General features: G+C 39.2%; 1 protein-coding gene across 3 annotated transcripts in view; it reads left to right on the top strand.

Annotated features, from left to right (window-relative positions):
• Positions 1-26,086, top strand: part of METTL15 (methyltransferase like 15) — a 79,353-nt gene that overhangs the window by 44,952 nt on the left and 8,315 nt on the right. For all 3 annotated transcript variants that reach the window (XM_039725051.1, XM_039725053.1, XM_039725052.1), the window contains one exon: positions 24,416-24,607. In XM_039725051.1, the coding sequence (XP_039580985.1) occupies positions 24,416-24,607 (192 nt within the window). The remainder of the gene's footprint in view (positions 1-24,415; positions 24,608-26,086) is intronic.

Genomic DNA, 26,086 nt, shown 5'->3' with positions numbered 1-26,086 from the left:
GACCCTGTGCCACAGCCCTTGGGATCTGCTGGGCAGCCACTTCTGCACCCCCTGAAATGTCTGCTCCCCCAGCCCAGCTCCCTGTGAGAGAGTGCTGAAAGCTTTGCTCAAGTCCAGCCAGACAATATCCACTGCTTATTTCCATTTTGCTCTTCCCAGGTATTTGAATTATTTTGGTTTTATGGGGAATTTAGCAGAATACAGCAGCGGACATGGCAGACACTGGTTTTCTTGGTCTTATCTGTTTCTTTTTTTTTTGCATGGTCACATACTTGATGGACAGGGCACCAAAACTATGTCTGATAGAAACCTTGAGTTCTGTTTGGTTGGATATTTTGCAGATGAAAAAAATGGACTGAAAAATAAATCTCTGTAGGCTTTTGATGTTAATTTGGTGTCTTTTTTCGTGGCTCTTTAGTTGAGATACTAGTTTATTATAAATTCAGATCTGTTGTAGCAAGAACTGTGAATAAAAAATGTTATTGAATTTTAAAAACTTAAAATTCAATACTCCTTTTGTGCAATGACTTCATGGCTTAAAACAGGAACTGAATCTCATTGTGTAATCAGGGGAATTTCTTGCTTTCAAAGGAATATGTTTCCATTTTTAATTATCATAATTAATAAGATATTAAACATTGAAAAATGGAAGTGTGTAGAACTAAAAATGTTTTGTTATCCCCTTTCTTCTTCCATTGCTACAGGAAAGAATGTCAGTATTGGGGTGCCAATCTGGAAGCTTCTCCATGATTCCACGTTGCACAATTAATACAAATAGCTAAATATGTAATAAAATTGTGGCACATCAAAATGTTTATGTATTAATTCTGCATTCACAGATGCAGTGTCAACCCTTTAATTACTGAATCTGGCTTTTGAGTTTTCAACTCAAAATTGGATGTCCCTGGCAGGTCAGGCAGGTTCTTGTCTCTGGAAGGAAGATCTCTCCTCTCCTGCTAGACTTTCAGGTGCAAGTCACACCTTGATCCCTTGCACCAGCAGCCCTGGAATCCAGCTTTTTGCCCATGCATGGTTTGTGGCTCTAATGTTGCCTGCCAAGGTAATAGAGGAGAAAACCCAAAAGCTGTATTAAATTGAAATAAAATATACTGCTTGCCTGTTACCTACAGAGCCAGGTACTTTGTCTTACATTTATTTAAGGTAAAGCACTCCTGGATCAACCTCATTTATTTCTATGTTGTCTGTCCTCATCTTGCTCTTTGAGTTCTGGGTAATAGTTTTGATGCAGACTTCATGTGTGATGATGAAGGTCTGCCAGCCTGTGGTTCTCTGGAAAATCCTTGACAGTTTGTTTTTTTTTAAGCTATCATGGTGTTGATTTTGTCACAGTTATCAGGGAGCTTCCTTAAAACTGACAGAGCTCCTGGCATATTCTGGTCCATGTCATCAGGTCTTGTGTCCATGTCCAGCTGCTCTGTGTGACACCTCACCTGTCCTCCTGTGCTGTGGTGTTAGCACATTGCCCTCCTGGGCTGGGACAGGGGGCACTTGGGACAAATTTTTTCAGCAAACGCTTAGGCTAAGGCTTTAATTGCCTCAGCCTTTTTAGTGAAATTAATTACCTGTGTCATTCTTCAGTGTTCCATGTCCTCATGGCATATCCCTTTCCAGTTTCTGCTTCAGACAGATTTAGGTGTTCTTAAATCCAGCTCAGGATTTCTATTGTACTTTATCCTGCTTCTTCCTCTTGAGCCTCTTCTCTTTGACATGGCCAGTATTGCCCTGTTCAGCCAAGCTGGCATCTTGCTGTGGCTTTTTGTTTTCATATGGGTGTGTATTCAGATGGATTCCCTTGCACTTGGCAGGAATTGTTCATGGGGTTTGACCTCTTGTCCTGAGGGCCTCCTGTTTTCACATTCCCTAAAAAGCTGATCCAGCTCTCCTGGATCCTGTGATTTCTAGTTTGTTGTCTCTTTGCTATCAATCTGAAGACTTGGATTGCAGGTGACACTGTATCTAGGATCAATGGTCAAAAGGATTATTAGATGCTTGTATTACTTCAATGAAAAATGATTTGCTCATGTCTTAATCATCTGTTAACCCTTCAGTATTATTCTTCCAACATCTGTTTGAGGCTGTGTCAGGAGCTGTGACACCCAAGGTCAGATATTTGTGACATGCTTGTTTCTTATACCAGAAGGTTTTTACCACTCCTTATTTTTGGTGTTGTATAGTTTACTACAAGTGTTCCTATGTTAAGCTGGCCTAGCACTTTCTTACTGATGAATTTCATGAAGTGTTCAATTCCATTTTTAAGTTATAAAATGAATATAGTTTCTGATATTCCTAGTACTGTCAAGTTTCAATTGCTTTTGAGAAATAGAAGTTGTAATCTGTTTGTCTTTGAAAGATGCAGCAGAGGAAAAACGTAACTTGCATAACTCATCAAGTACAAAAATGACCTCTTAAGAGGAATTCAAGTCAGTTGTGTCACTGACAGCTTTGTTTAAACTCATCAGAGAGCATTATGCTTGTCAGAGATGAAGTTGGACTTGGCTTCTATTTCTTTTAAAAATATTGTTTGCATTATGAACATAAATGCTGGCAAACCCTCTAATAATTATGACTGACCTGAAGCTCTTTCAATATGCCTTTTAAAGAAAAACAACAAAGCAATGAAAAGCAAAACCTGTACTGTAAATAATAAGCAACTTGACGATAAGTTGAAAGTCATTTTTTCAAACAAGATAATTTTTTTTTTTTCCTTTGAATCACTGGGGGGATTTTTGGAGGGTTCCTGTGTTAAAGGCAAGCAGGGAGTGAATGCCATCTTAGAACTTTGTTTCTTTACTGCCTGTGGTAAGGTTTGGGTAAAGAGAGTTGTGGTTCAAGGTTCAGGGGTTCTTAGTGGGCATTGCTGTCTGGGGAAGTGAAGCTCCTCTCTGAAAGCAGCGTGTGCTCTTGGCCTGTGCTCCCACCTGGGCTAAGAGGGGATTCCATACTTACATTTGACTCATTCTAGAGTTAAATGATTTAAGGAGAAAAGAGAATTATAATTTACTGGTTTAGCTCTTACCCTAAGTCAGCATCTGCAGTGCTCAGCCCAGTCACACCTTGTTACAAGTTTAGCACGTATCCAAAGCATTTTCATCTTGGAATAATTTAATCTTGAATGACAATTTCAATAAGAGTTTGTATGGAAAAAAAATGTGCACCCTTTAACTAGAACCAGAATGTTCTTATTGTTTTGGCTTTCTGACGCCTTTCTGCCCCATAATCAGCTTTAGGAGGTGCTGCAGATGGTTTGGAGTTTGAGTGAGTTAATAATTAATAAGGATTTACGTGGTCTTTGTGTCACTTTTTATTTCCAAATCGTTTGCTAACAAGTCACCTAAGGGCTTCAAATTGACCAGGACAATAAGCAGCAGGAGCCTGTGGTGCAGCTGATGCTGATGAACAAAGAAAATAAATTATAGAAGTGAAAATAAGTATTATTGGTTGCACTTAATACTATAAAAAATTGTTTTCTTGTAAGGAATACAAAGAATCAATTCAAATAAAGATTTTTTTTTGTTGTAGTTTTATGTAGAACCTAAACCTTCCTCTTTATATTTAATGCAATGATTATTCAATTTATCAGATGTTACTGCATTGTTTTGTTCAAGAACATTCACTCAAATGGATGTCAGTATTATGTAATTTTTTTCTTTTTTTTTCTCACTTCTAAGTCCCTCTGGAGATCACCATTACAGCATGAAGGCACTTAATATTTCAAATATTTCTGGGCTAGAAGAGCACATCCATTTCCATGACCTATTGAAGCTTTCTGACTAAAGGGTTTCTTTTCATCTCTCTCTCTCTCTTAAACCTCATGATCCTTTCAAGTAAGGGTAAATATTTAGTAAATATTGAAGTAATGATAGCTAGTGCCTTCAAAAGAGACAAAGTTTTGTTGTATGTGAAACAAGGGGATTTTTTTTTTTTCCTTTTTGCCATACTCCCCTCCAGGTTACTTGACTGTGCTCACTTATATGTAGGCAAATCTTGGGGTTTTTTTGAACAAGACTTGTGGCAAAATTTCCTTTCTCACTCCAAAATTTTCATCATAGATTTCCTACTCTAATACTTAGATAATTTGATTGCAAATACAGGTTGTTGCAGTTGGTGCCACACTTCAGTCCCCTTCTTCTACAGGCTCTCGTAATTCTTACATCTTTGCTGCTCAGAGTTCAGTCAGTGTAGGTAACCTGTAAGCCCATCAGCAACCTTTTCCAAGGGTGGGGTTTCATGTGAGTGAGCTCTGATCTGCAGTGCTGGGAGCTCTTGCAGTTCCCTTCGCTTTGGAAGCTGTGTGGAATGGAATAAATGTCTTAATGTCCTTGAATTGAGCTTTGGAGAGCCTACAGCTCAAAAATAACAACTATCCCTATTCCTACACTGCACTGGAGTTCATGTGATTTCTCCAGACTTCTCTCTACCCTTCTGTGTTACCTTCAGCGTGTTGTCCTTTCCCTTCCCTGTGAGTGAAGCCATGTTTGACCATGTAAAACTTTTCTCTTTTTTTGGTGTGTAGAGGAAGGATTATGTTTCTTAGGTTGGAAAAGACCTCCAAGTGCCACTGTCAACCCAGCACTGCCAGCTCCACCGTGTCCCTTAATTCCACTGTTAAGCACCACGTGTTCAAGTTCCTAAATTGACAGATTCAGCTCCATCCGTGCACCATTTGTCCATCAGCTGGGTGGCTGAATGCCTGAACCATTGAACTGTTGGTTGAACAGGCACAGCCCAAGGTGCCATCTCTTGCACAATGAAAGGGTCATGTGTTTAATTGCTGCACTGCAGAAATAATGGAAAGGCAAAGCTCCTTGCTACTTATTGTACTTATTCAAGAGGGACTCGGAGATGTGTTGTAATGCACATTTTTACAACTTGGGTTTTACTATACTGTCTTCTGGGTAAAGGTACTATAAATACTTTTTAAATGTCACTTTCACTCAAAATTACTTACTCTGGTTTTGGCCATATGTTTTGAAAAACAAAAGAAAAATTATATCTACCTCGTTGTGCCCTCTCAAATCTAAGTAAAAGGATATTATGAGGTAGAAGATACTATTTTTATACCCTCCGTCACCTTTGTTAACATTTTATTAGACATAAATCATGTAGTTTCAGGCTGCATAGTGGCAATATGGTTCACTGTGTGTTCTATTTTTATAACTTTATTTAAAACTGACATGTAACTTGCTGTACCTGAAGCCCCAAGTGAGCCAGTTATTGGAGTGTAACAAAGTTTTGACGTCAGAACTGCTATTTATTCCACTGGCAGCCATTAGCGATGCATTACCCTTTGGCACTTGTGTTTTCAGAAACATGGTTAAATTTTTATGACTGGCTCTAGCCAATTAGGATTCTTTCTCAAGATAGAAATAAGGGAAGGGATCTTTTTTACGACTTGCTAAATGTAGCTTTCCAGAAACAACATAATAAAAGAATATGAATTATTGCACTCAGAGCTCCCAAAACGTTCTGTGGAGCCACACCTCGGCTCGCCTGCTGGCTGCACACGTGTTTGGGAGGCAGGGGTCCAGCTGGGCTGCCTTGTCAGAGGCGTGAGCATTGCATTTATTAGAATTTAATGTCATTACAGCTGAGTCATCCTCTCAGCTCAGTCTGGGAGCTTCAGCAGCATGTTGGAGGGGCCAGGTAGAGAGAACTGGGGAGATGTGGAGGTGCTGGGCTGGTCACCAACACGTGGAGAGCAATTCCACTAGAGGTTTCTGATGCTGCCTTTTCCCTCAAAAAGCCAAACTTTAGCAACAGTTAAGAGTTTTTGTAGCATATTTTTAAAGCTTTTTTTTTTTGTAGCATATTTTTAAAGCATATTTGTAGACCCTACACACCAAGAGGGATGGAGCAGCTGCCTGAGAAGGTGCTGTGGAATGTGATTCCTCTTTGTTGGTTCACTGCATTCTGGCCATAAGAAATGCCAGTGTCTGCAAGCAGGACCTGCAGCAGATGTGTTTTCCCTCTGTGTGATGTTCAGTGATGCTCTCCTGAGGGCTTGGTGATCTGCACTGTGGATTCAGGCATGAATTCAGGGTTGCCTGTTGACTAAAGTTGCAAAATGCTTGTTTGTACACGTTCCTTTGCTGGGGTGCTCTAGGTGTGTTTGCAAGGGAATGCTCTTTTATATAAGGTTATTATTCCATTCCTGCACTTTATTAAAGATACTGGGTTCTTTGTATCAATAGTGAAAATGTCACCAGCTTTTGTCATAGGTTGTTTCCTGCAAAAAATGCTTCTCTTCAAGGCTCTGATCTTTATTGTAACAGGACAGTTTTAAGTGCTGTGTAAAAGGTTGTGGCTGCAATCTAAACTTGGCAGCTACATCCTGATTTTCCAAGTAAATAGAAGCTGCATGATCTTAAAGTATCAGCTATCTGCATTTATGTGTAATTTAGCTGTAATATGATTTCCAGGCAAACAATTGTTTTTTGAGCGGCCACGAGAGGGAAACTTTTTGGATATTCTGTTTCTGGTTCTTGTTTTTCGCTTGTGTGGAACCTTTGACATCCCTCACTGCTCTCTCCTGTAATTTGGATATTCTGAGTGGAGCACATCAGAGACTTTTACCTGTCTTTTTTTTTTCTTTACCTGACTTTGTTGTCTTTTACCAACCTGTTTTAGTGTCCTTACCAAGTTAATGGGGACAGACGTTTTCTTTGGCAGAGCAGTGGCTGAGAAATTTGTTGAAGGTAGAAAAAAAAATAGTTGTGAGGCCTGAGAAAGAAGGGGCAGTTTGAATGGAGGGACTGCCCAGGAGGTGGCAGAATTTGGAGACCACTGAAGCAAAAAGGAGAAAAGATTGCAGGAGAGAAGGAAAACTGCAGGAAGTGTTTCCAGTTTCTTTGGGGAAAACAGGAAGGCAATTAGAGAGGGAGAAATTATTTAATTGCCTATCAATTTTGTGAAGGAGGCATTAAGTCTTCCAGAAAGCCTTGTTGGTTCCTCCTGGGCGCACATTTGTTCTGAATCTCCTCTCAGAGCTGTGCAGTCATTGCCCCGGCAATAAAAGTTTGTCGCATCAAAAAACTCACTTGTCTTCCTGAATGATCCTTCCAATGTTTTCTTTAAGGAAGTTTTGTGGTGCAGAGACCCTTTGTTTGTGCTTTTGGGTTTGATGAAGGAGATCAGGAACAGCCTTTTCTTCTTGGAACAGGCACCTTTTTAATCTCTCTGCTGGCTACTTGCTTGTGGTGCCTGACTGGGAATGTGAATACAAGGCTGACAACTTCTGGAAGACAAAAAGCTACTTTGAATCTCAGATTTAAGAATTACACTCTAATGTTAATCCAGCTTTAAAATTAAAATTCAAAATTTCAGCTGCATTTTCCTGGGTGCTTGCAGATATTCAGGCAATATTTGGAACAGTATTTTCTGGATATCTGAATAGTGATTGTAGATTTTCTCTTGCTCCTATACATGCAGAAATTGAAGACCAGATCTGTGGGAGAATATTCTGTAAAAAGGAGATTAGAGTAATGGTTGGTAAAGTCCTGAAGTAACTGTTCAAAATGAATTTGTGTTTAGGTTGTCACAACCTGTAAAAAAATCTAGATGGCTGTCATGTGGATATCCCTAACAGGCAAATTTTTTAAAATCATGAGCTAAGGTTCTTGTATGTTATAATACAGGCAGTAGTTGCACAGTTTCACTGTAGTTTTAATTGCTGGGGTTTTTTTCAGCATTCCTTCATTCCTTACCCCTTCCCCCCACTCCCAAAGAGGTACTTTTATCACAAATTAGCTTCTTAGATTAATCTGCTTGACAATATTAATCTCCTTCAATACACTGCCTTGCCCTTTATAGGAGAATATCTGTAATTCAGCCACCCTGTATTCCCATTGGCACAGGAATGAACAAAGTATCTGACAGAGGAGCAATACACCAATTAATTTCAGATTAATTTTCTTAACATTTGCTGTTCCATGAGAAATTAGGTTGAATTAGACATGTAAGATTCACAAGTGATTCTTTCAAGTCCAGTTTATGAGCTATTGTAGTGGAAAGCTTTTTGGGAAGAACTGAATCATACCTCCAAGTCAGGGTTTCAGCCCTCCAGCTCCAGTGGCTGGTTGGTAAAACTTGGTTAAAGTGTAATGAGCTAAGGAGGCTGATTTCATTTGTGCAGAACTGTAAAAGGTCAGTGATTTCATATCTTTTAGGTGGGATTTATTTGTGATGAACATGAATATGTTCAATTTGATCACCATCTGTGTCATACTAGAGAAGAAGCCTGGCTCATAACTATTTGTATTATACATTGGTAAATTAGATACAATAGCAAGAAGTAAGCATCCTAAGAAAAGACAAAATGTCTTCTTCCTAGGAAGTGGGAAATACTTTCTATGTGATGCTTTCAGTGGTAAACACCTCTTCATTGTTCACAGACCATGGAAATTATTATGTTTTTAGGACACCTGTGGGATTGCCTTGATAGATGGAGAGAAGCAGTGGGGAAAAATATGGAAGAGAGCAGGAAATGAATGAACATGTGGAGAATTGGGAAAATACAGCAATTGAAGGGTAAAAAGCAAGTCTAGAGGACAAGAGCTATGTGTAAGTTTTGATGAGAAAAATTCCAAGAAGACAAGTGGTTTAAATAATTCATGATTGAAGGGAATATTATGAGACAGAAATAAAATGAATGGGAGAGATGCAAATATGCAATGTGACAGGCAAAATACAAAGAACAGAAATTAAATATCAGTTGGCCATTCGACAGCAGCAGTTAAAATTGAGGGGTAAGTCAGGCATAGCCAAAAAAGAGCTTGATGTGAGCTTCAGGGTACATCTTCAGGATGTGCAGTTCAGGGAGATGCATTGAGTGAAACACCGGTTCTGGTCTTTTGTTTAGAGAGGGAAAAAAAACAAAAATTGTGCAAGGTTGTGCATTTCAGCCTTGCTTCTTCTACTCTATAGAAACATTTGTGGCATGTCTTAGAGTTGCCATGGAAAGTGCACCTCCCTGCTTCAGCATGAAATCAGGCAGTGGAAATGCTTCTGAGTGTGCTCTGCTCCCTTCAGACTTGACTGGAAATGACCCACTTTTGGTTTGTTTGTTTGTAACATCTATGTTCATATGCTCAGATTTGAGCTAAAATTGTCAATTTTGGAAAGAAATATGGGTTCTCTGTGTTATACCTGTTTAAAAATACCCCAAATAATGACTCAGAAATGGTTTTGGTTGCAAGAAAACCTTAAAGATTGTCTGGTTCCAACCCCTGCTCCTTGGGCAAGGATGTCAACTATCCATGTCCTTCCTGTAATACAAAGAAATAAAATACTGGTAAGATAAAGAAAAACCCCTGATGCAGTTACAGGAGTATCAGGAGATAAGACAGAAGAAAGAATAGAGTGACACAGGCAAAAATTTCATTAGTCGCTTTTCCAAAGATGTGAAATCAGATGTTACCAACTTGAAATTTAACTTGCTAACTTGAAATTTGACTGCAGATTTCCTGATCAAACTTAGCAATGAAAGAACTTAAACCCCAAATGATTTCCAAAAGAAAATTTAAATAAATCGGATGTTGGAAACAAGGTCTTTAAGCACTGCCAATAAATTGCAAAATTAAAACAAAATCTGCTGTACTTCTGGAATTCCTAAACACTGTTTGTCTTTCCTCTTCCTAGAAGCATTCCATAATAACAGGAATTGGATAAATAATACTTCTTGTGATTTATACATTAAGAAATTTTTCCGATGTCCAGCTCAGAGCTCCTTTTCTGCCACTTCAGTCAGGCATTCCTTGACTTGCTCTGCCTTGGCATGCAGAATGGCTGAATGCTGATGCTTTTTTAATAACTTGGTATGGAGATAACCATCAGATCCCCTCCAGCCTTCTTATTCACCAAGAAAAACAAAACAAAGCACAGCTTCCAGTGTTTCCACATGACTCACATTTTCTACCTGCCTCTTTGCTGGTCTCTGGATCTCTTTGAGCTTACTCACTCCTTGTTTAAAGCTCTTGCTGTAAAATTTGGCCCAGTACTTCAGGTGACACCTGCTTAGTCCTGTGACACATTGGCTACTTGACTCTTAATTTTGGTTATCAGACTTTTGCTAATTATACTGTTCAAGTGTTTGCATTTTTCCCTAGTGGATGCAACTATAAAGAAGCCATGCTGCACCATTATTGTGCAGAAGGATTCCACTCTTTTCTTCATTTCAGACAGACCCTATCATTTGTCAGAGTGATCTGCATGCTTTGAGAAGCCCCTAGTGTGGTTTTGCCATGATTTCAGCCTTTGCCTGAACTTTGGCTCAGCTCCTCCTTTGTGAGACGGATGATGCCAGACAGCTGTAATGAGGTGAACATGCCTTTGGCCCCCCATCTGATGGCACCAGCACTCTCTGGAAGCCTTTTTGGCAGACAGTGTCTCCCACAAGATGTCAATAATCTGTGTGTCAGGTCATTCACTCATTTGTGAATGTCAGGGCTGCTGAAGGTGGAGGAGTCAGCACAAGTGCAGGAGTGTTGAGCAGTCAGACCCACAGTGGAAGGTTTCTGGGCCACAATTTCTGGGTTCTTTTTTGAGACAGAACAAGAGTTCTGGGGTAACTTAAGGGTTGCTTTTATAAATCCAGTTGAGGCATACACTTGGTAACAAATCCCATAGCCTTTCCGTGAATATGACACAACCATCAGTGGTGTGTGGGGATGGAATTTGCTGCAGGCTCGTGGCAGTGCTTTGCAGGAGGGAGCCACAGGTTTGCTTGTCCTGCCATTAACCACTTCCAGTAGATGGTACTGCTTGGTGGTTCTGTTGAGTTCTGATGGTTCTGCTTCATGTCATTTGGTGTTTTGTGATTGGAAACGTGGTGTCCTTTGAAGTTCTTTTAAAGGAGTTTCCCCAGTGGAGTTATACTTACTCTTATGGTCTGCCACCTTGGGGAAGAGATACTCCAGGTAGGGCATTATAGTACTGCCACAATGAAATAGTAAAGTGTTTCTTTGGTATCTCCCATGGGTGAATTTGAAATGTTACCAGAGCACATTGTGGGAACACCAGTGGAGCCATCTTCAGTATTCTGAAGAATTTAATGGATTACCCATGGTTTTGCATAGGCAAAGAGGCATTTATTCTAAATAAAAGGTTATTTTTTTTCACTTGAAGTGCTGGTATTGGTGTTTATGATTTCAGTGGTTCAGCTTGTGAATGGGAACAGAAATGTATTTGTATAGTAACAAAAATAAGACTTGCTTCCAGGGAGAGTTATTCTACTCAATAATGATTTTTTTTTCTTGCTGAAAAGTATTATAGCAAATGGAGAGCAATGAAATTCAATTTACTGACACTTCCAAAGAAAACCATAACAGAACTAAAATATCAGATATTTTGAGGACATGCAGGAATACTGAGATGTAAACCAGCTTGTGTTTAGAGCTTCATTCTTAAATTTTTCATGTCATCAGGTAACGATAAACAATTATTTTATATCCTGCCAAGAATCCAACATCAAAACCTCTTAAGTCATAAATTAGTGGCCTGATATGGAAAATGAGTTTGCCTGTAGTAAATATGTAAATGATTCAGGAGTAACAGTTTAGCTTTCTATGTGACAAAATGCAGCTAAGAATGAATCTTCCAGGGGAATGTCAAACTGCTCTCATTTTATAATTTTTTATTAATTTTATTTTATTGATTTGATTAATTTTTGATTAATTTGCTTTTATTAATTTAATTTGATGAATTTAATTAACTAGTTGATTCTTATAATTTTGATTAAATCCACAGTTGCTACGTCCTAATTTTACGTTTGTCTTGGTATTTCTAGGGAAAAAAAATTAAAATCAGGATCAGTGATCTGTAGTATTTTTGAAGACTTAAATATTTGCATATCCTTTGCCAACTTTACGAACAATTTGCCCTGGAGTTTTTCACCTGCCTGAAGGGCTGCCCCAGAGCTGGAGTCTGGTGGAGGTTCTGAGACACGAGTTAAAAGGCAGGAAATTCCAGCTGGAGGTGGCGGTGAAAGAGATGGCCAGAAGAGGTTTCCCAGAGAGCTTGGGGATTATCTCTGGAGGTGTTCCACTGGGCCTGGCCTTGGGGAGCCCAGCTGGTTAGGTCTGCACTGAGCTTTGGGCTAGAACACCTCTGGAGGTCTCTTTTGCAAATTGTTACCTGGTTCTGTGATTCCTAGGTAAAAGATGGCACCTAAAAAATTCTCTGTGACAGTCTGAATATTTGTGGATCAAATGGATTCTTGCCTAATTCCAGTTTTGGAAAACTCTGAATAAATGCTGAAGTAGACTGTAGTAGTTTTCTGAAGGCCGTCAAGATCACATTGTGTGTTTTCTGGCACCTGGAAGGGCGTTCATCTGGATGTGAAAATTGCCTGTAATTATTTTACCTATAGGATCTGAACCTGTACTAACATAATGGAAAGTAGTTGTCTAATTGAGGGATCAGCTACTTTACAAAACAGATGGAAACCTGCTGATAAGCATGGATAAATCCAGCCTACAGAGTCCCAAGCCATGCCACAAAGGGTTAAAATGTTCTTAGATGTGGCCCTTCTTCTTTATTCTGTTTGGGTAGAATTGTACTTAAAAATAGCACTAAAGTAAGTTGGGGTTTGTTTGGAAGTTTCTTTTTCATCTCCTTTTATATCACATTAAGTTAATGCCTTTAAGCTATTTTATTGCACCCTATGGAAAAGCAGACACCTCAACTCACTTTTTGAACTATTGAACTTTTCCTTCAATAACAATCAAAAGTTGTTGATCTTGGGATCCTAATTATCCTTTTGTGGCAGCAAATGGGTTTGGAAGTTCTTTTCTCATCTTATGAACTAAGGAATCAAAAAAAAGCTGTATCTGAGAGCAGTGTATTTTTTGAGTTTTCTATCAGAAAACAGCAGTTTCCAGTCAATATCAATGTTATGTTTGGTTAAAAGTTCCCCAGTAACTGCTTTGGGAAAAATTAAGGGAAAAAAGCCTTTTCAGTGCCAATGTTGTATTTATGCATTCAGTTCAGGGGTTTCTAAAAATAAAAGGAACCATTTATACCTAAGGGATAAGTTATTCCTAGGTGGAGTATCTTTATACACATGTAAAATGTGTGATGTGTATATGTCTTGATAAGTTTACATAAACATTTTCAGGGTGAACTTTTCAGCAGAGAATTACAATAGCTGTTCAAATATAAACATGCTTTAAGAGACTTGTATGGCACTGAATCCAATTGCATGGTATTAGAAGCCACTGCATAATTTAATCTCCTCCACTGTGCTCTATCTTAAAAGTAATTAGGACTTCTATATGCAGTGCTCTTGCTATTCCAGAGTCTAATTTTTCATTATATGAAACTTTTTTTGAAGTCTCCAGTTAAAGCAGTTACCTAATTTAATTTTAATTGGGGAAAATTAACTAATAGTTTATTAATGTCTTAGCTCTTTCCTTGGCATTTAAAATACTCACTGTAGAATATTGACATCTATTCTTGCCCTTCTTTTTTGTATGCAAAACATGTCTGGGATTTTTTTTATCCTTTCATAATCTCTAGCTTCTGCTCATCCTGTTCCACCTCCTCTGTGCCAGTTCCACTTGGAGTTGTTCTTTTTTAGACAAGGCTCCTGTAATGGCATACCAAATTCTTACTTTTCAATTTTCAATATTTTCTATTCCAGTTAAGGCTTCTGACTTGCATACTGTGGGGTTTTGTTTCCCTTTTCACAGCTGTTTACTGTTCATATGGCCAAATGAAGCTTGCTGCTCCTTTTCCTCATGGTTATATGCAGGTGATGAGCTTTCAGCTCAGGCAAGGGGTTTTTTTCAGTTTTTCAGGGTTTTTTTACATGTTTAGTACATATTTTCACACATGGTGCTCTGAACTCCTCGCATTTCTCTTTGGTAATATTTTAGGAACTTTGCCATCCTTTACTAGGCTACATGCAACAAATTTAGCTAGGCTAACACAGTTCCCCTTCTAGGCTAGAAACTTGCTGCAAATATTTGGTTTTGTTGGTGAAGTTGTAAGGATCATGTCTCGTGATACTTTAGGTGGGATTATGCAACAGCTTCTGTTCTCATGGTCTGCCACACTTTTATACTTCCATGTTGCTTCTTCTGTATCGTGTCTTTTTAACTGTGGGTTATGTGCCTGTTTCCTTAACTTTGCATATTTGGTAGAGCTCACAGTTTTTTTTGTTTTTTTTTTTACCTCAGGATGTTGTCTTATTTCACAAATTGGGTGCTTTTTTGTTCTTTTTTTTTTTTTCCCCCCAGTGTATCTCAATTGAATGTATTTTCCCAGTAGAGAGAAATAGAGCAGTAGTTTAAAATTGTGTGTGTACTTTCAGGAGCAAACATTATTCAATTGAAAGTTCTCTTATTTCTCCAAATACTTGTAACTTGGGACTTTATGTTGTAATCTGCAGTGGCAAGTAATTAGACTGCATGTAGTCTCTGTGCAGAAAAAATAACATTGTTGAGACTAGGGTATTTCAGTAAAAAAAAATATTATTTCTGATATTGACTTAAAAGATCATGTGCACAATTTCTGGATGTTCATTTTATAGGAGAGAAGTTCATTTGAATGCAGCATTTCATGACTTATATGAAGTAAAAATGTCAGTACATGAAACAATGAACCTCAGGACAGCTTGTCACTGCTGACATGCATTAAAATTTCCCAGCTTGATTTTTTTTTTTACCTCAGGATGTTGTCTTATTTCACAAATTGGGTGCTTTTTTGTTCTTTTTTTTTTTCCCCCAGTGTATCTCAATTGAATATATTTTCCCACTAGAGAGAAATAGAGCAGTAGTTTAAAATTGTGTGTGTACTTTCAGGAGCAAACATTATTCAATTGAAAGTTCTCTTATTTCTCCAAATACTTGTAACTTGGGACTTTATGTTGTAATCTGCAGTGGCAAGTAATTAGACTGCATGTAGTCTCTGTGCAGAAAAAATAACATTGTTGAGACTAGGGTATTTCAGTAAAAAAAAAATTATTTCTGATATTGACTTAAAAGATCATGTGCACAATTTCTGGATGTTCATTTTATAGGAGAGAAGTTCATTTGAATGCAGCATTTCATGACTTATATGAAGTAAAAATGTCAGTACATGAAACAATGAACCTCAGGACAGGTTGTCACTGCTGACATGCATTAAAATTTCCCAGCTTGATAAATGAAGTAACAGAATGAGACTTTAATATAGAATTGTCTGTAAAATTCTACATGGATGCTAACTGTGGTGTGTAAAAAGCCGCAAGGTGTTGATGGCTCCTGAAAAACCCAGTTTTATTTTTATAATTGCTTTGTGAAATTGACATTTTTAAACTAGAAAAAATGTCAGGGTCACTGGGGAAGTGAATGGCTGCCAGCTTGCGTTTTAAGACAGCATTTTCAATCAAATGCATTCTTAGAGTTGCTAATGTTGTGTTCTTTTGTGTACCCTGGGTAGTTATCCAAAATTTAATGCTTACTGTTGGAGCTGAGATTATTGAAGGATATATCTAACTTTATGCATGATTTGGAAATCATGACTTTCTTGAGATTTTGATCTGACTAACAAGTAAAATTCTTTTACTTGTAAAAAATATTTTAAAATATTTTATATTTATCTTTTCACTATGCAGGTACATGTTATAGTCATTAGTGGAATGGTATTATTATACATGTTATCTTTAGTAGAATGATATTATACATATTATAATTTTTAGTAGGATTAAGCACATTACTTTCTTCCCAAGATTGGATTGCAATGTTCTGAGAAACAAATATAGATTTAATTTTGAATTTAAGTGTTGGATAATTTGGAGCAGTTTTCAGAGTTGGTAAACACTGAAGTGCCAAGTGCAATTGAACAAGGTAAAGTTGTGTAGAGAGTGAGTAGTGGAAGCAAAGCAATCTTCTGGTGTGGATTTTCTGCCTGGTTATGGAGGTCACTCTGATCTCACTTCAAATGATGTCACCAGTGCAGTGCCACAAGGTGCAGCATGCAACTTAGTTATTCATCAATTATCAAAATAAGCCAGGAAATTCCTGGGTGGCATGATTGCTGCTGATTTTTGGTTGATTTTTGCTTGTTGATTTTAGGCTACGTTACCTAATACAGCAAAAATGAAGATTTTTTTTTTTTTTTCTGGAGAACTGCAGCACCCCACAAGGCAGCAGGTGAAAAGACATGGAGTTAAGTGGTGTGGCAAAACACATCAGGTTTCCTTGTGTGGGCTGTAAGCTGACCAGAGTAGGTGAAATACTGGGCTTGTTCTGGGAGTCTGAATGCGTGATGATCATGCTGGGTAGAAGAGCATGCTAAAAGCCACTGGGAAAGAATTAGAGAAGAAAATACTGGCCATTGGCCTGTCTTTTAAACCCATGATGTGATTGAATTTTTAATTTTACGCAGCACTCGTGTTGCCTTGTCTGGACAAGGGTAAGACCTGGTGTGAGCCCAGGCACAGGAGAGCAAACTGCAGTTGTGGCTGCAGAGTGATGCCCCGTTTCCCTGCTGGCCTCATTTGCATTCCTCTTGTGTTCTGCTTCTCTGATTCCTCCTCCCCACAATGAGGAGCATGGGATGCTGTCCAAGGGACAGGCAGAGAGTTTAAAGCTTGAGGTGAGAGTCAATTCAAATTGTAGATGTGTTCTTCTATGGCTTAGCTTAGAAAAGAACGGGAAGGAAGAAAAAGGTACTTGTTTCATCTGTAATAATTTCTTGATGCTGGATGTACTTATCCTCAGTGTTCTGAGGGTTAAGTACTGTTTCAAACAAGGAAATGGTTTGTCAAAGAAAGAATAGTTAATTACTGATTTAAGTAAGACAGGAGCATATTCAGAAACTGAAATGTTGCAGTGGGGAACAGCAGGTACTAGAGGAATACACTTTTTTTTTTGTTCATTTAACAAATGAGACAAAACTGAAGCAAGTTCTTGTCTTTTTAGATTGTAACATATGGTATTTTGGTCATTGTACATACCTGATCACAATTAATCAGTTATTGATCAGTAAAGCTGATTGGGTGATAAATCTGGTTTTGTGCCTTGTCTCCAGTCTGCAACACTCAATACAATTTCAGATTCCTCTGAGACTGTCTTAACACGGGAAAAAAGATCTGCCCCTTTCCTGCACATTGAAATAAATTCTGTCTGCAATGCTTGTTGCTCCAGGTTTTAGTGTTCTTACATTCATGGACTGAAACATGTTCATTCACAGCTTTTATGTTCCTGATGTTAATTTGTACCTTTCAACCTGCTGGTGTACATCCAGAATTTTTCTGTATTCTGCTGGCTTTTGGCAACTGATTGCAACAGAACTTTCTTTCCTTCCATGGCCAGTGGCAGCATTTCTTTTGAGTCCAATTAAGTACCATTGTGTCTCCAGTGAAAATCTGAATTTATATGTGGGTTGTTGTGCACTGGAGAGGCAGTTTTTATCAAACTGTCTTTTAAGATGGCAATAGAAAAAGAATATGATGATTAAGATCTATCAACTCTAGGAAAACTTGTTTTGCTGTGTTTTCTTACAGTGAAATAATGATCTTAAAACTTGAGTGATGGATTGGATGTTCACCTTTAAAAAGTGTTTGTGCAAACTCAGCAGAAAGGTCCAACAAAACTTCTTGCAGTAATTGTTGAAGTGCTAGTAGTGTTTATGAGGAGAGGTGAATTAGCAGGCAGATTCATCTGGTTTGTGGTCCACACACACTGTGTTAAAATTGGCAATAAAGCTCAGTGGGGTCACTGAGTGTTTGGGAGTCCTGAGGTGGTGGTGGTGATGATGATGATAACTCAGCTGTTCCTGCTTATGGCCACTGCCAAAATGACATCCACCTCCCAAGGAAATCCCCAGTGGAAATCAGAGAAACCAGGACTTTTCTGAGCTGTTATGTTCTATGAGTGACAAGCAGGTCGTTCTGACAGCTTGGCTTTCTTTGCACCCCTAAATGATGGCAGTGTATGACGTTTGCTACATATATTATGTAGTAAAGGTGTCACTCATAATGATGTTATATATTTCATAGCAAAGGCTTTAATAGCTACATGCAATTGCAAAAAATGTGCTCTTATTATGCAGCAAAACTTTGTGCTACTGAGGAAACCAAAACATACATTTTTTCAAATTTTGGTGAGACGTGTAATTTTGAAATTTGTCTCAATTGCGTTTTTCCCTTAGTCTTTTGTTTTCCCAGGAAAAAGAATAAAATTGCCTCCTTAATCTGTAATTTAGCAGGACATATTCTTCATTATAAACTTAAATTTTCATACTTATTTTAATAAGATTAAGTATACCTGCTGTGGAAAATGTCAAATATGGCAAGATTTTGGATTTATACTCAGCGGAAGCCATCTTTCATATTTGTGCTTTTGGTTTACATATTGTATCTTTTCCTTTGGTTGCAGCAGTGTCTTCTCCAGCAGTTTTTGCTGAATTTGTGAGTAGTGGGCAGGATAGTGGAGCACAGACTTCATATAGCAATGAAAATGAGCATTTAAACAGTGACCAGTCTGTTTGGAGCAGGTGTGCTTGAGAGGTTGATAGAAACAGTTTTGGGGCATGGTGTGAATGGCAGGGGAGCAGTGAAGGATTGCATCGCTCTACAGAATGTGGCAGAGAAAGGAGAAGGGGAGTTTTCCTGGGAGCTGGAGGAGAACCACTGAGGCACAAAATAAGCAGCTCCATGAGGGTTTGTGTGAAAGGGACACGCAGTTGGCAAGAGGAGGCTCAGAAAGGCACTCCTGGGATAGCGTTTCTGACAGTGTGAGGTGCTCACTGTCCTACAAGTCAGTGCAAAAAAGGGGGGGGGGGGGTTTTCTGTTGGGTTTTTTTGGTGTGATGTCTTCAGGCTATATGGAGAGAATAGCTGACTTTTCAAACGTATGCATGCCTTTTAAATGTTTTGTACTCTTAAGTGGTAATACATGGTAAGTAAAAGTTTACCAATTTAAAAATACTTAAAATGCTATTTCAGGGATCCTCAGACAGAGTACAGGTGTTATTGTAGCCGTCAGATTTGAAAATCTTAACTTGGTTCTATGGAAATAGCTTTTTAGGTATGCTTCTTCCAGTTTTCAGGCCTTTGTTAATCAGGGGCTGAGATTTCAGTTGGTGATTTTGTTGCACAAAACACAGCCTAGACTGAGTTGCTACATCTCAAGTAGCTACTTGGACTTTCCATGGATCTGTAACTTATTTTTTTATAAAGCTAGAAACGTAATGGCACAAGTGGTTTATAAGGGGAAAGATGTCACAGTTCTTGGCTTTATTTTTTTTTTTGGTGCTGAGGGTTGACCCCGGCGAGATGCCAGGCACCCACAAAAGCCACTCACACCTCTCTGCAGCTGGACAGAGGAGAGGAAACTTAACAAAGGGTTCATGGATTGGCATAAGAACCAGGGGAAGTCACCCAGGCACCTCTGCCACACGCTGGGGGTGGCTCTCTGCATCCCCCCCCTGGATCCCCAGGGGCTGCAGAGGAATCCCAGCTCTGCCCCTGGAGCACCTCCTGCCCCACTGCCCTTGCTGGCTCCAGCTTCTTTCCCTCACATGTTCTCAGCTCCTCCTCCTCTCCTCTGGCTGGAATTAAAGCTGGCCCCCAGCTTTGTTTTGATTTCTGCCCAGCTCTGCTGTGCCAGAGGCATTCCCACCATGTCTCACTGTGCCAGCCTTGGCCAGCAGCAGCTCCATCCTCTGAGCCAGCAGGGACTGCCTCTGCTGGACATGGCTGAGGCTTCCAGCAGCTTCTCACAGCAGCCACCTCTGTGCCCCCACTGCCAAAACCAGGCCATGCAAACCAATACTCTTGGCAACCATGAAAACCATGCCAAATTTCCATTTGGTAAAGGTCGTGTGAAGATTTTTGCAGAGTTTTCAGGTACGCCTTTTGAGAGGGATGTTGCGCTGAGGCAGTAACACACCACAGCTCCCAGGCAGGACACTGGAAGTTCCTGGGGTGTATGGGTGGAACACTTCACAGTTTGCTTCCAGGTGTGCCTGGGGCAGTGCAGCCAGGAGTGAAAATGGCAGCAGTGTGACAGCTGTGGTGACCTTAGCGAGGTGAGGCAGTGTCACACCAGGTCTCTGCCAGTGTCCCCATTCCAGCTGGTGCTGCGTGGCCCTCTGACAGCAGTCCCAGGGGAGTTACTGCATCAAAGCACCACCTTGGTCCCCTTGTTTGATGTGCAGTGCCAAGAGTTGGCTGAAAAACTTGATTTTCTGTTCTCCTGCAGAAACCATTTGTTCTGGTTGGGTGAAGTGTAGTTTTCACTGCTGACGATGGATCATTGTGTGTTTGTACACAGAATTTTAGTGGAGCAACAGTGAAACATCAGGAGCAAGTATTATGTATGCATAAATAAATGCTAAAACACCATCAAAGCATCACTGTACATCTCTGTGAAATTACTTGAATGATTGGTGTCATGTCAATGTCTGTGGCAATCAAGAGAAATTAGATGAGAGAAAAGCTTCCATTTATTTTGTTGAAGCTGTGTTAATGCTTTGCTTTTTTTACCCTGTGTAGATCCCCCTCAACCGAGTAAAATGAGAAATATTTTTATTGCAGAATAGCAGAGATGAACTGAAACCTGCAGAGCCTGAAATACTTTAGAAGACATGGAACTCTTTCTGCTCTTTCCTGTGCTTGAGAAGAGTGGATCATGTCCTGTCTAGCAGAATTACTATGCTATATGTCATAACAGAATAAAATACTGTGTTCTGACCTGAGCAAAGCACCTGAACCCAAAGATCTGTATTATTTTCCAACTGTGTTATTTCCCATGAATTCTGCAAGGTTGTGAAGTTGTTGCACAGGAAAATCTATTAAGGCCCCACAACCTTAGTCATTGTAAATAAATTTTATTCTTTTTAAAGCAGGCTGGATTGTCCATATTCCCAGAGTTCTTTTGAAATCTTACATGTGTTTTTCTAGTAGAATGTTGAGTTTACTAAAAAGGGAATGAACATGTTGGATATTTTGAGAAGTTAAGAGATTGCTTGTCTGTAGCAGATGGGAATTTGCTGAACAATTGCCATGCTATTACCCCACACACCCCCCAAATGAGAGTTAATCTGACAGGTATTTTCTGCTTTCTTACATCCTCAGACCATGGTTTCTGAATTGGCTAAGCTTTCTATGTGGTATCTTCAAGTCATTAAATATTAAACCCGACAAGTCTTGTTTCTCCATTTATAGAGAGGAGCTAAAAGCTCTTAGGTTTCCATTTATAGAGAGGAGCTAAAAGCTCTTGGGTTTTTTTTTACTTTTCTAACATATGCTGAATATATAAAATGCTTCTCAGGTATTATGTTGAAATATTTTCTCTTAAGCAAGGCAACTTGGTTTAGTCAGATTTTTAACCTTCTGAATGATTTTAACCTTCTAAAATTATTACAGGGACCCTTTGTAGTTCTAGCAGCTTTCCAAGGTGTCAGCACTGGTGAAAATCCCCGCTCAGTCTTGCTCTGGGATGTTTTGATGTGCTCTCTCATCTCAGGCTTGTCAGAACTATGAGCTTGGCTGTTTGTCTTGGCTTGTTTGTCTTGGTGTTTATGGATGTCCCCTCGCTTACCTGGCCTGCTTTTCCCACTAAGCGCTGGTTTTGCAATATATTAAGATAGAAAGGGTAATAGATTTTCACACTAGGTAAGTATGTCCTAGAACATAAATCCTTTATTGACCGAACAAAACATCAGAAGACTGAAAAAGACAGTGGCAGGAATTCTGCATACCTAGGTAGAGCAGAAGGCGTGTGACTGTAGGAAATAAAGGTTTTTAACATAGTTTATTATTATTTATCCATTCATTATTTGTTATTTATTTGAGATTTTTCTGGAAAGTGGATCCACAGATCACTTAAATAAAAACCTGAAGTCAAAAGGAAGTTGAGGGGAAATGAAGAATATTTTGAGAAATCCTGTGTGTAACAGGCAGTTTTTATTTGAATATAGGCAAAAAGAATGGTAAACTAGAAGAGAGTTTCATTATCTTCTAACAAATGTTCTGAAATCTTGGTAAAATATTTCAAAGAAATGTATTGTGCTTATAATCTAATAGATTAGTCCTTTTCATCACTATCATCATTACTATCCGACCAAAAAAAGAGTTGGTATTTGTGTTTCCTTTCATGAGGTGATAAATCTTTCAGTGCCGTGCACTTGGTTTGATTAATTGAAGTGTATGAGATAGCCAAGATGCTTAAAACTGTGTCTTCTGTTCCACAGAGGAACAGGAATTCAGAGAGCTGACCTGAACCTTGTAATGCATTATATTTATATTTTATATAAGAATAGTTATAATATAATAAGATATATAATATAAAATATAATATAGTATATATTACATATGTAATATATATGTGTATGTATATATATAGTCATTATAACCTAATAAAAAGCATCTGGTTTTAGTGAGAGTTTGTGATCAGCAGGATGCCTGTATCCACCACTGTTACACACAAGGCAGTGCATAACAAACATGTTATATACAGAAGCTGTAACACCACACAGCTGAAAGACTGACGTAAAATGTCAACCTAATAATTTTTCAATTTTTTTTTATTTGCCAGCTCCAGAATTTTTCCAGCTGAAGCATCTCTCTACCAAAGAGTAAATTTCTACTTACTCAAAATTTATTTCTTTTTTTGATTAACCTTTTTCTAACCACAGAAGTTTGGCAGATCACAAATCAAAAAGCTGTCACAAACATCTTAGCTATCCACATAGTTATGACTTGTTTAAAGAAATGTAAGAAAATTTCTAGCAATAATTAGTGTTCAGAATAATTTTTCAGGTGGCTTGGTAGAGCACTACTTCAGGGGCACTGACATGGATTACATCTGCTGGGGAACTGGACAATGGCAATTTGTAGTTTTATTCAGGTCTCATTTATTTTCATCTCCCACATATAGAATTTTAAAGTTCATTCATTTGCATGAGTCATGAAGGTAGAAACACTGCCCAGTTGGAAAAAGTAGTATGCATTTTCAAGGAAATTATCCTCATTATATTGGGGAGGAAATACAATCTCTAAACTATATAACTATGTAGCTTAAATTGGTTTAAGTGTCTGAAGTGGGTCATTGTGCTTTTCAGGAGCTGTCAGTTCTTGTTATGTTGAATAGCTGTGTTCAGTTATGGGCTGGACAGCAATCAATTCCAAATTGCACGTGCCATCATGATATCCCTGGTGGAAATTGTCCATTTACACTGTTTCCCAGGCTCTGTGCTCTGCTTACTGGGTGGATTTTTTTCTGCTCTAATGAGGAGAGCCTTGTGTAGCTGAGTGTTCTTCCATGTGGTTGGATTCTTAAGTGCCTTCCTTTTAATGGAGTTTTTCTCTCCACGTGGAGGCAGTGGCTTCCTGGTGTGGGCAGAAATGTGTTCTGTTTTGCAGGTACTGCTTAAAAATGCAGCAACATGTTGATTAATCTAAGTCTGCCAAATCCATTTAGATTTTGAGAGACAGATAAAATAAATTGCGTAATTGTAAGCCACCTTATATATAGGCAAACCCCAGAAGTTTGAGATTAGATACCCAAGAGAGCATTGGAAACCTCAGAGATGATGGAATCACAGGGTAGCCTGAGCTGGGGCAGACCCATCAGGGTCACTGAGTCCAGCTCCTGGCAGGACACCCCAGGAATTCCATCCTGTGCCTGAGAGCATTGTCCCAGCACTTGCTGAGCTCTGTGTGGTTGGACACACACTTGTGTGCACAAGGTGTGTTCCCTCCTCCCTTGCCATTCCTCTTTTCCTTGTCAAGATGGGAATATTAAGGAACAACCACTTTAAATCCAAGGAAGAGCAGTAAGCACAAAAGTGCGTGTTAAACTGATCTCTGCAGTGATCAGGTGTCTAAATCCAAAATGCACTAAGGGTTTTACCTGCTTGTGATTCAGTGCACCTCATTCTCCCAGTTATTGTTAAAATGACAAATGCCACTAAAAAGGTGTTTGGTCCCATGGCAGGAACTGGAACTGTTTTCCTGCTGGGTAAATACTAACCACAAGGTAGTGCACTTTTGTTCCATTTTGTTTGTTTCTCTAGGTCCAAGATCTAGCCTTTCTTTTCTGCACCTTGGCCTTGCTTTACTGAGGGCCCTGCTGAGCAGGGCAGGTACTTCAGTAGTCAGGACATTCCTGCTGAAGGTGTCTTCTTGCGTTCCTGCACACTGAAAAAATTAAATTTTAGTCAGTTTTCTATTTCTTTGAGAAAAAGCAGGAAGAGAGTAAAGAGTTAAAGCTGAAGTAGCCACTGAGGGGTGTTCTGGACCAGTTTTCAATGTCAACATACGAAAAGACATAAACCATTACTTTGGGAGCAGCCCTATTACTTCTGAGACAAGTTGAGTGCCGTTATCTAATTCCTGCTGCGCAGGGGGGAGAGATGGCATTGTTATAACTAAACTTGGGGCTATTCCTTTTTTCCTTTCTTACAGGAAGCAGCTTCAGCCTCTCCTGGGGCGCTTCAGCCAGTCAGAGGCTTTGTTAATCTCGTCTGGGGTTGAGCCAGGGACCCTGGACGGTGTTCTCCTGGATGCTGGCTGTTCCTCCATGCAGTTAGACACGCCTGAAAGAGGCTTTTCCCTGCAGAAGGATGGGCCCTTGGACATGAGGATGGATCAAGACAGGTACGTTATAGTAGAGCATTTCCTCTTGAACCTCGAAAACTGTCTGCTCTGCAACCCCTGTGCGTTTCCTTTCCTCTTAAAATGGAGAATTCTTATCCTCAACCACATCAGGTACTGCACGAGTATCCTGCCTTTCTTTTGCCAAAGAGCTTTTTTCTGTCTTAGTGCTCAGCCCTGGTTATTGTCTTTGCCTTCTTGTAAATGAGAGGAAGGTTCCAGTGGTGAGTGATTAAAGCAGTAATGTTTTATTTGTTGCACCTTTAAAGGTAACATTTTTGGAGTGTGTGGTGCACAGTCACAGGAACATTTCTCTTTCAGAAGCCTGTTATTTCCACAGTTTCTCTGCCTGTACTTTATCTGCAGGCTCACAACTTCTTGCTGCAGTCCCTTTCCTTTTCTGCCACATTTGCTATTTGTGGAAACTTCACTTGAGCAGGTCCAGTTGCTCCCTCAGGAAAAGAACAGTGTCCCTCTTATGTGCAGTGACCACATGATCCAATTGCTTCTCTGTGAAAGGAACATAATAAAAATGAATTAATAAAATCCTATTTGTTATATCTGCTAGCTTAAATCAGATAGTTATATTGCTTTTAGCATGCTAGTGTGAAGTTGTGTTCCATGCCCGTGTGTTTGTTGCAAATTCTGCTTAGCAAAATTACAAGCTTCCTTTCCCTTTGTATAGGAGACACATCAGGCTTAATTGTCAAATTAATGGTTACTGAGGAAATCACCTCCATTTAAATTAAAATTGGTGTTCAGTACTTTCAAGAGCATGAAAATCAGTAGTGGAGTGATAGTTTCCACTTAGGCAGCATTTTTCATCTTCAGACAACCTGATGTATTTCTGCAGCACTTTGCTTTTTGCATGAGCAACCAAAGAGGTGTCTTTTCTGGGTGATGGCTGTAATGGCATGACACACCACATGACAGAGAATGGCACATTTTTCTTGGTGTTCTGATGAACATGGTGTCTTAAGAAATGCCATTTGTCATTGCCCACAAGAGCCAATGGGAAGGCTCAGTTTCTAAGGAATTAGCTTACTATATTAATGTTAAGTCTCAACACAGCAAATTTCATGATAGTTTCTTTTGCTGGTCTTGTGCAAAATGCTCCCATGGTTCTCCTAGGACTCAGCCCTCAGATTTCAGAATCTGAACTCCAGGCTTGCGTGTGAGTCAGATGCATCATGAGAAAACAAACACAGAACAGGAGCATAAGAGCAAAGGGTACCTGAGGCATGACAAAAGCCTTACACTGTGGTTGTTGCTATGATACTACATGCCTCTAAGTTTTTTTTATCCTTTGTTAAGATACTGCAGGGGAATAAAAAATGCCTGAAAGTGAAGAAGTGAATTTAGAAGAGAATTTATTAGGTAGTTTGTATGTTTTCTCTGATTAGTAAACCCACAGGTGATGTTCAGAAAATACCCTGAACTATTTCAGTGGTCAAGTGACAGAGATGTAGATACACAGATTGA

Source organism: Passer montanus, unplaced genomic scaffold (assembly GCF_014805655.1).
Source record: "Passer montanus isolate IOZ18808 unplaced genomic scaffold, ASM1480565v1 scaffold54, whole genome shotgun sequence".
Classification (NCBI taxonomy): domain Eukaryota; kingdom Metazoa; phylum Chordata; class Aves; order Passeriformes; family Passeridae; genus Passer; species Passer montanus.
The sequence above is the reverse complement of the archived record's forward strand: the minus strand, read 5'-3'. Positions and strand labels throughout refer to the sequence as shown.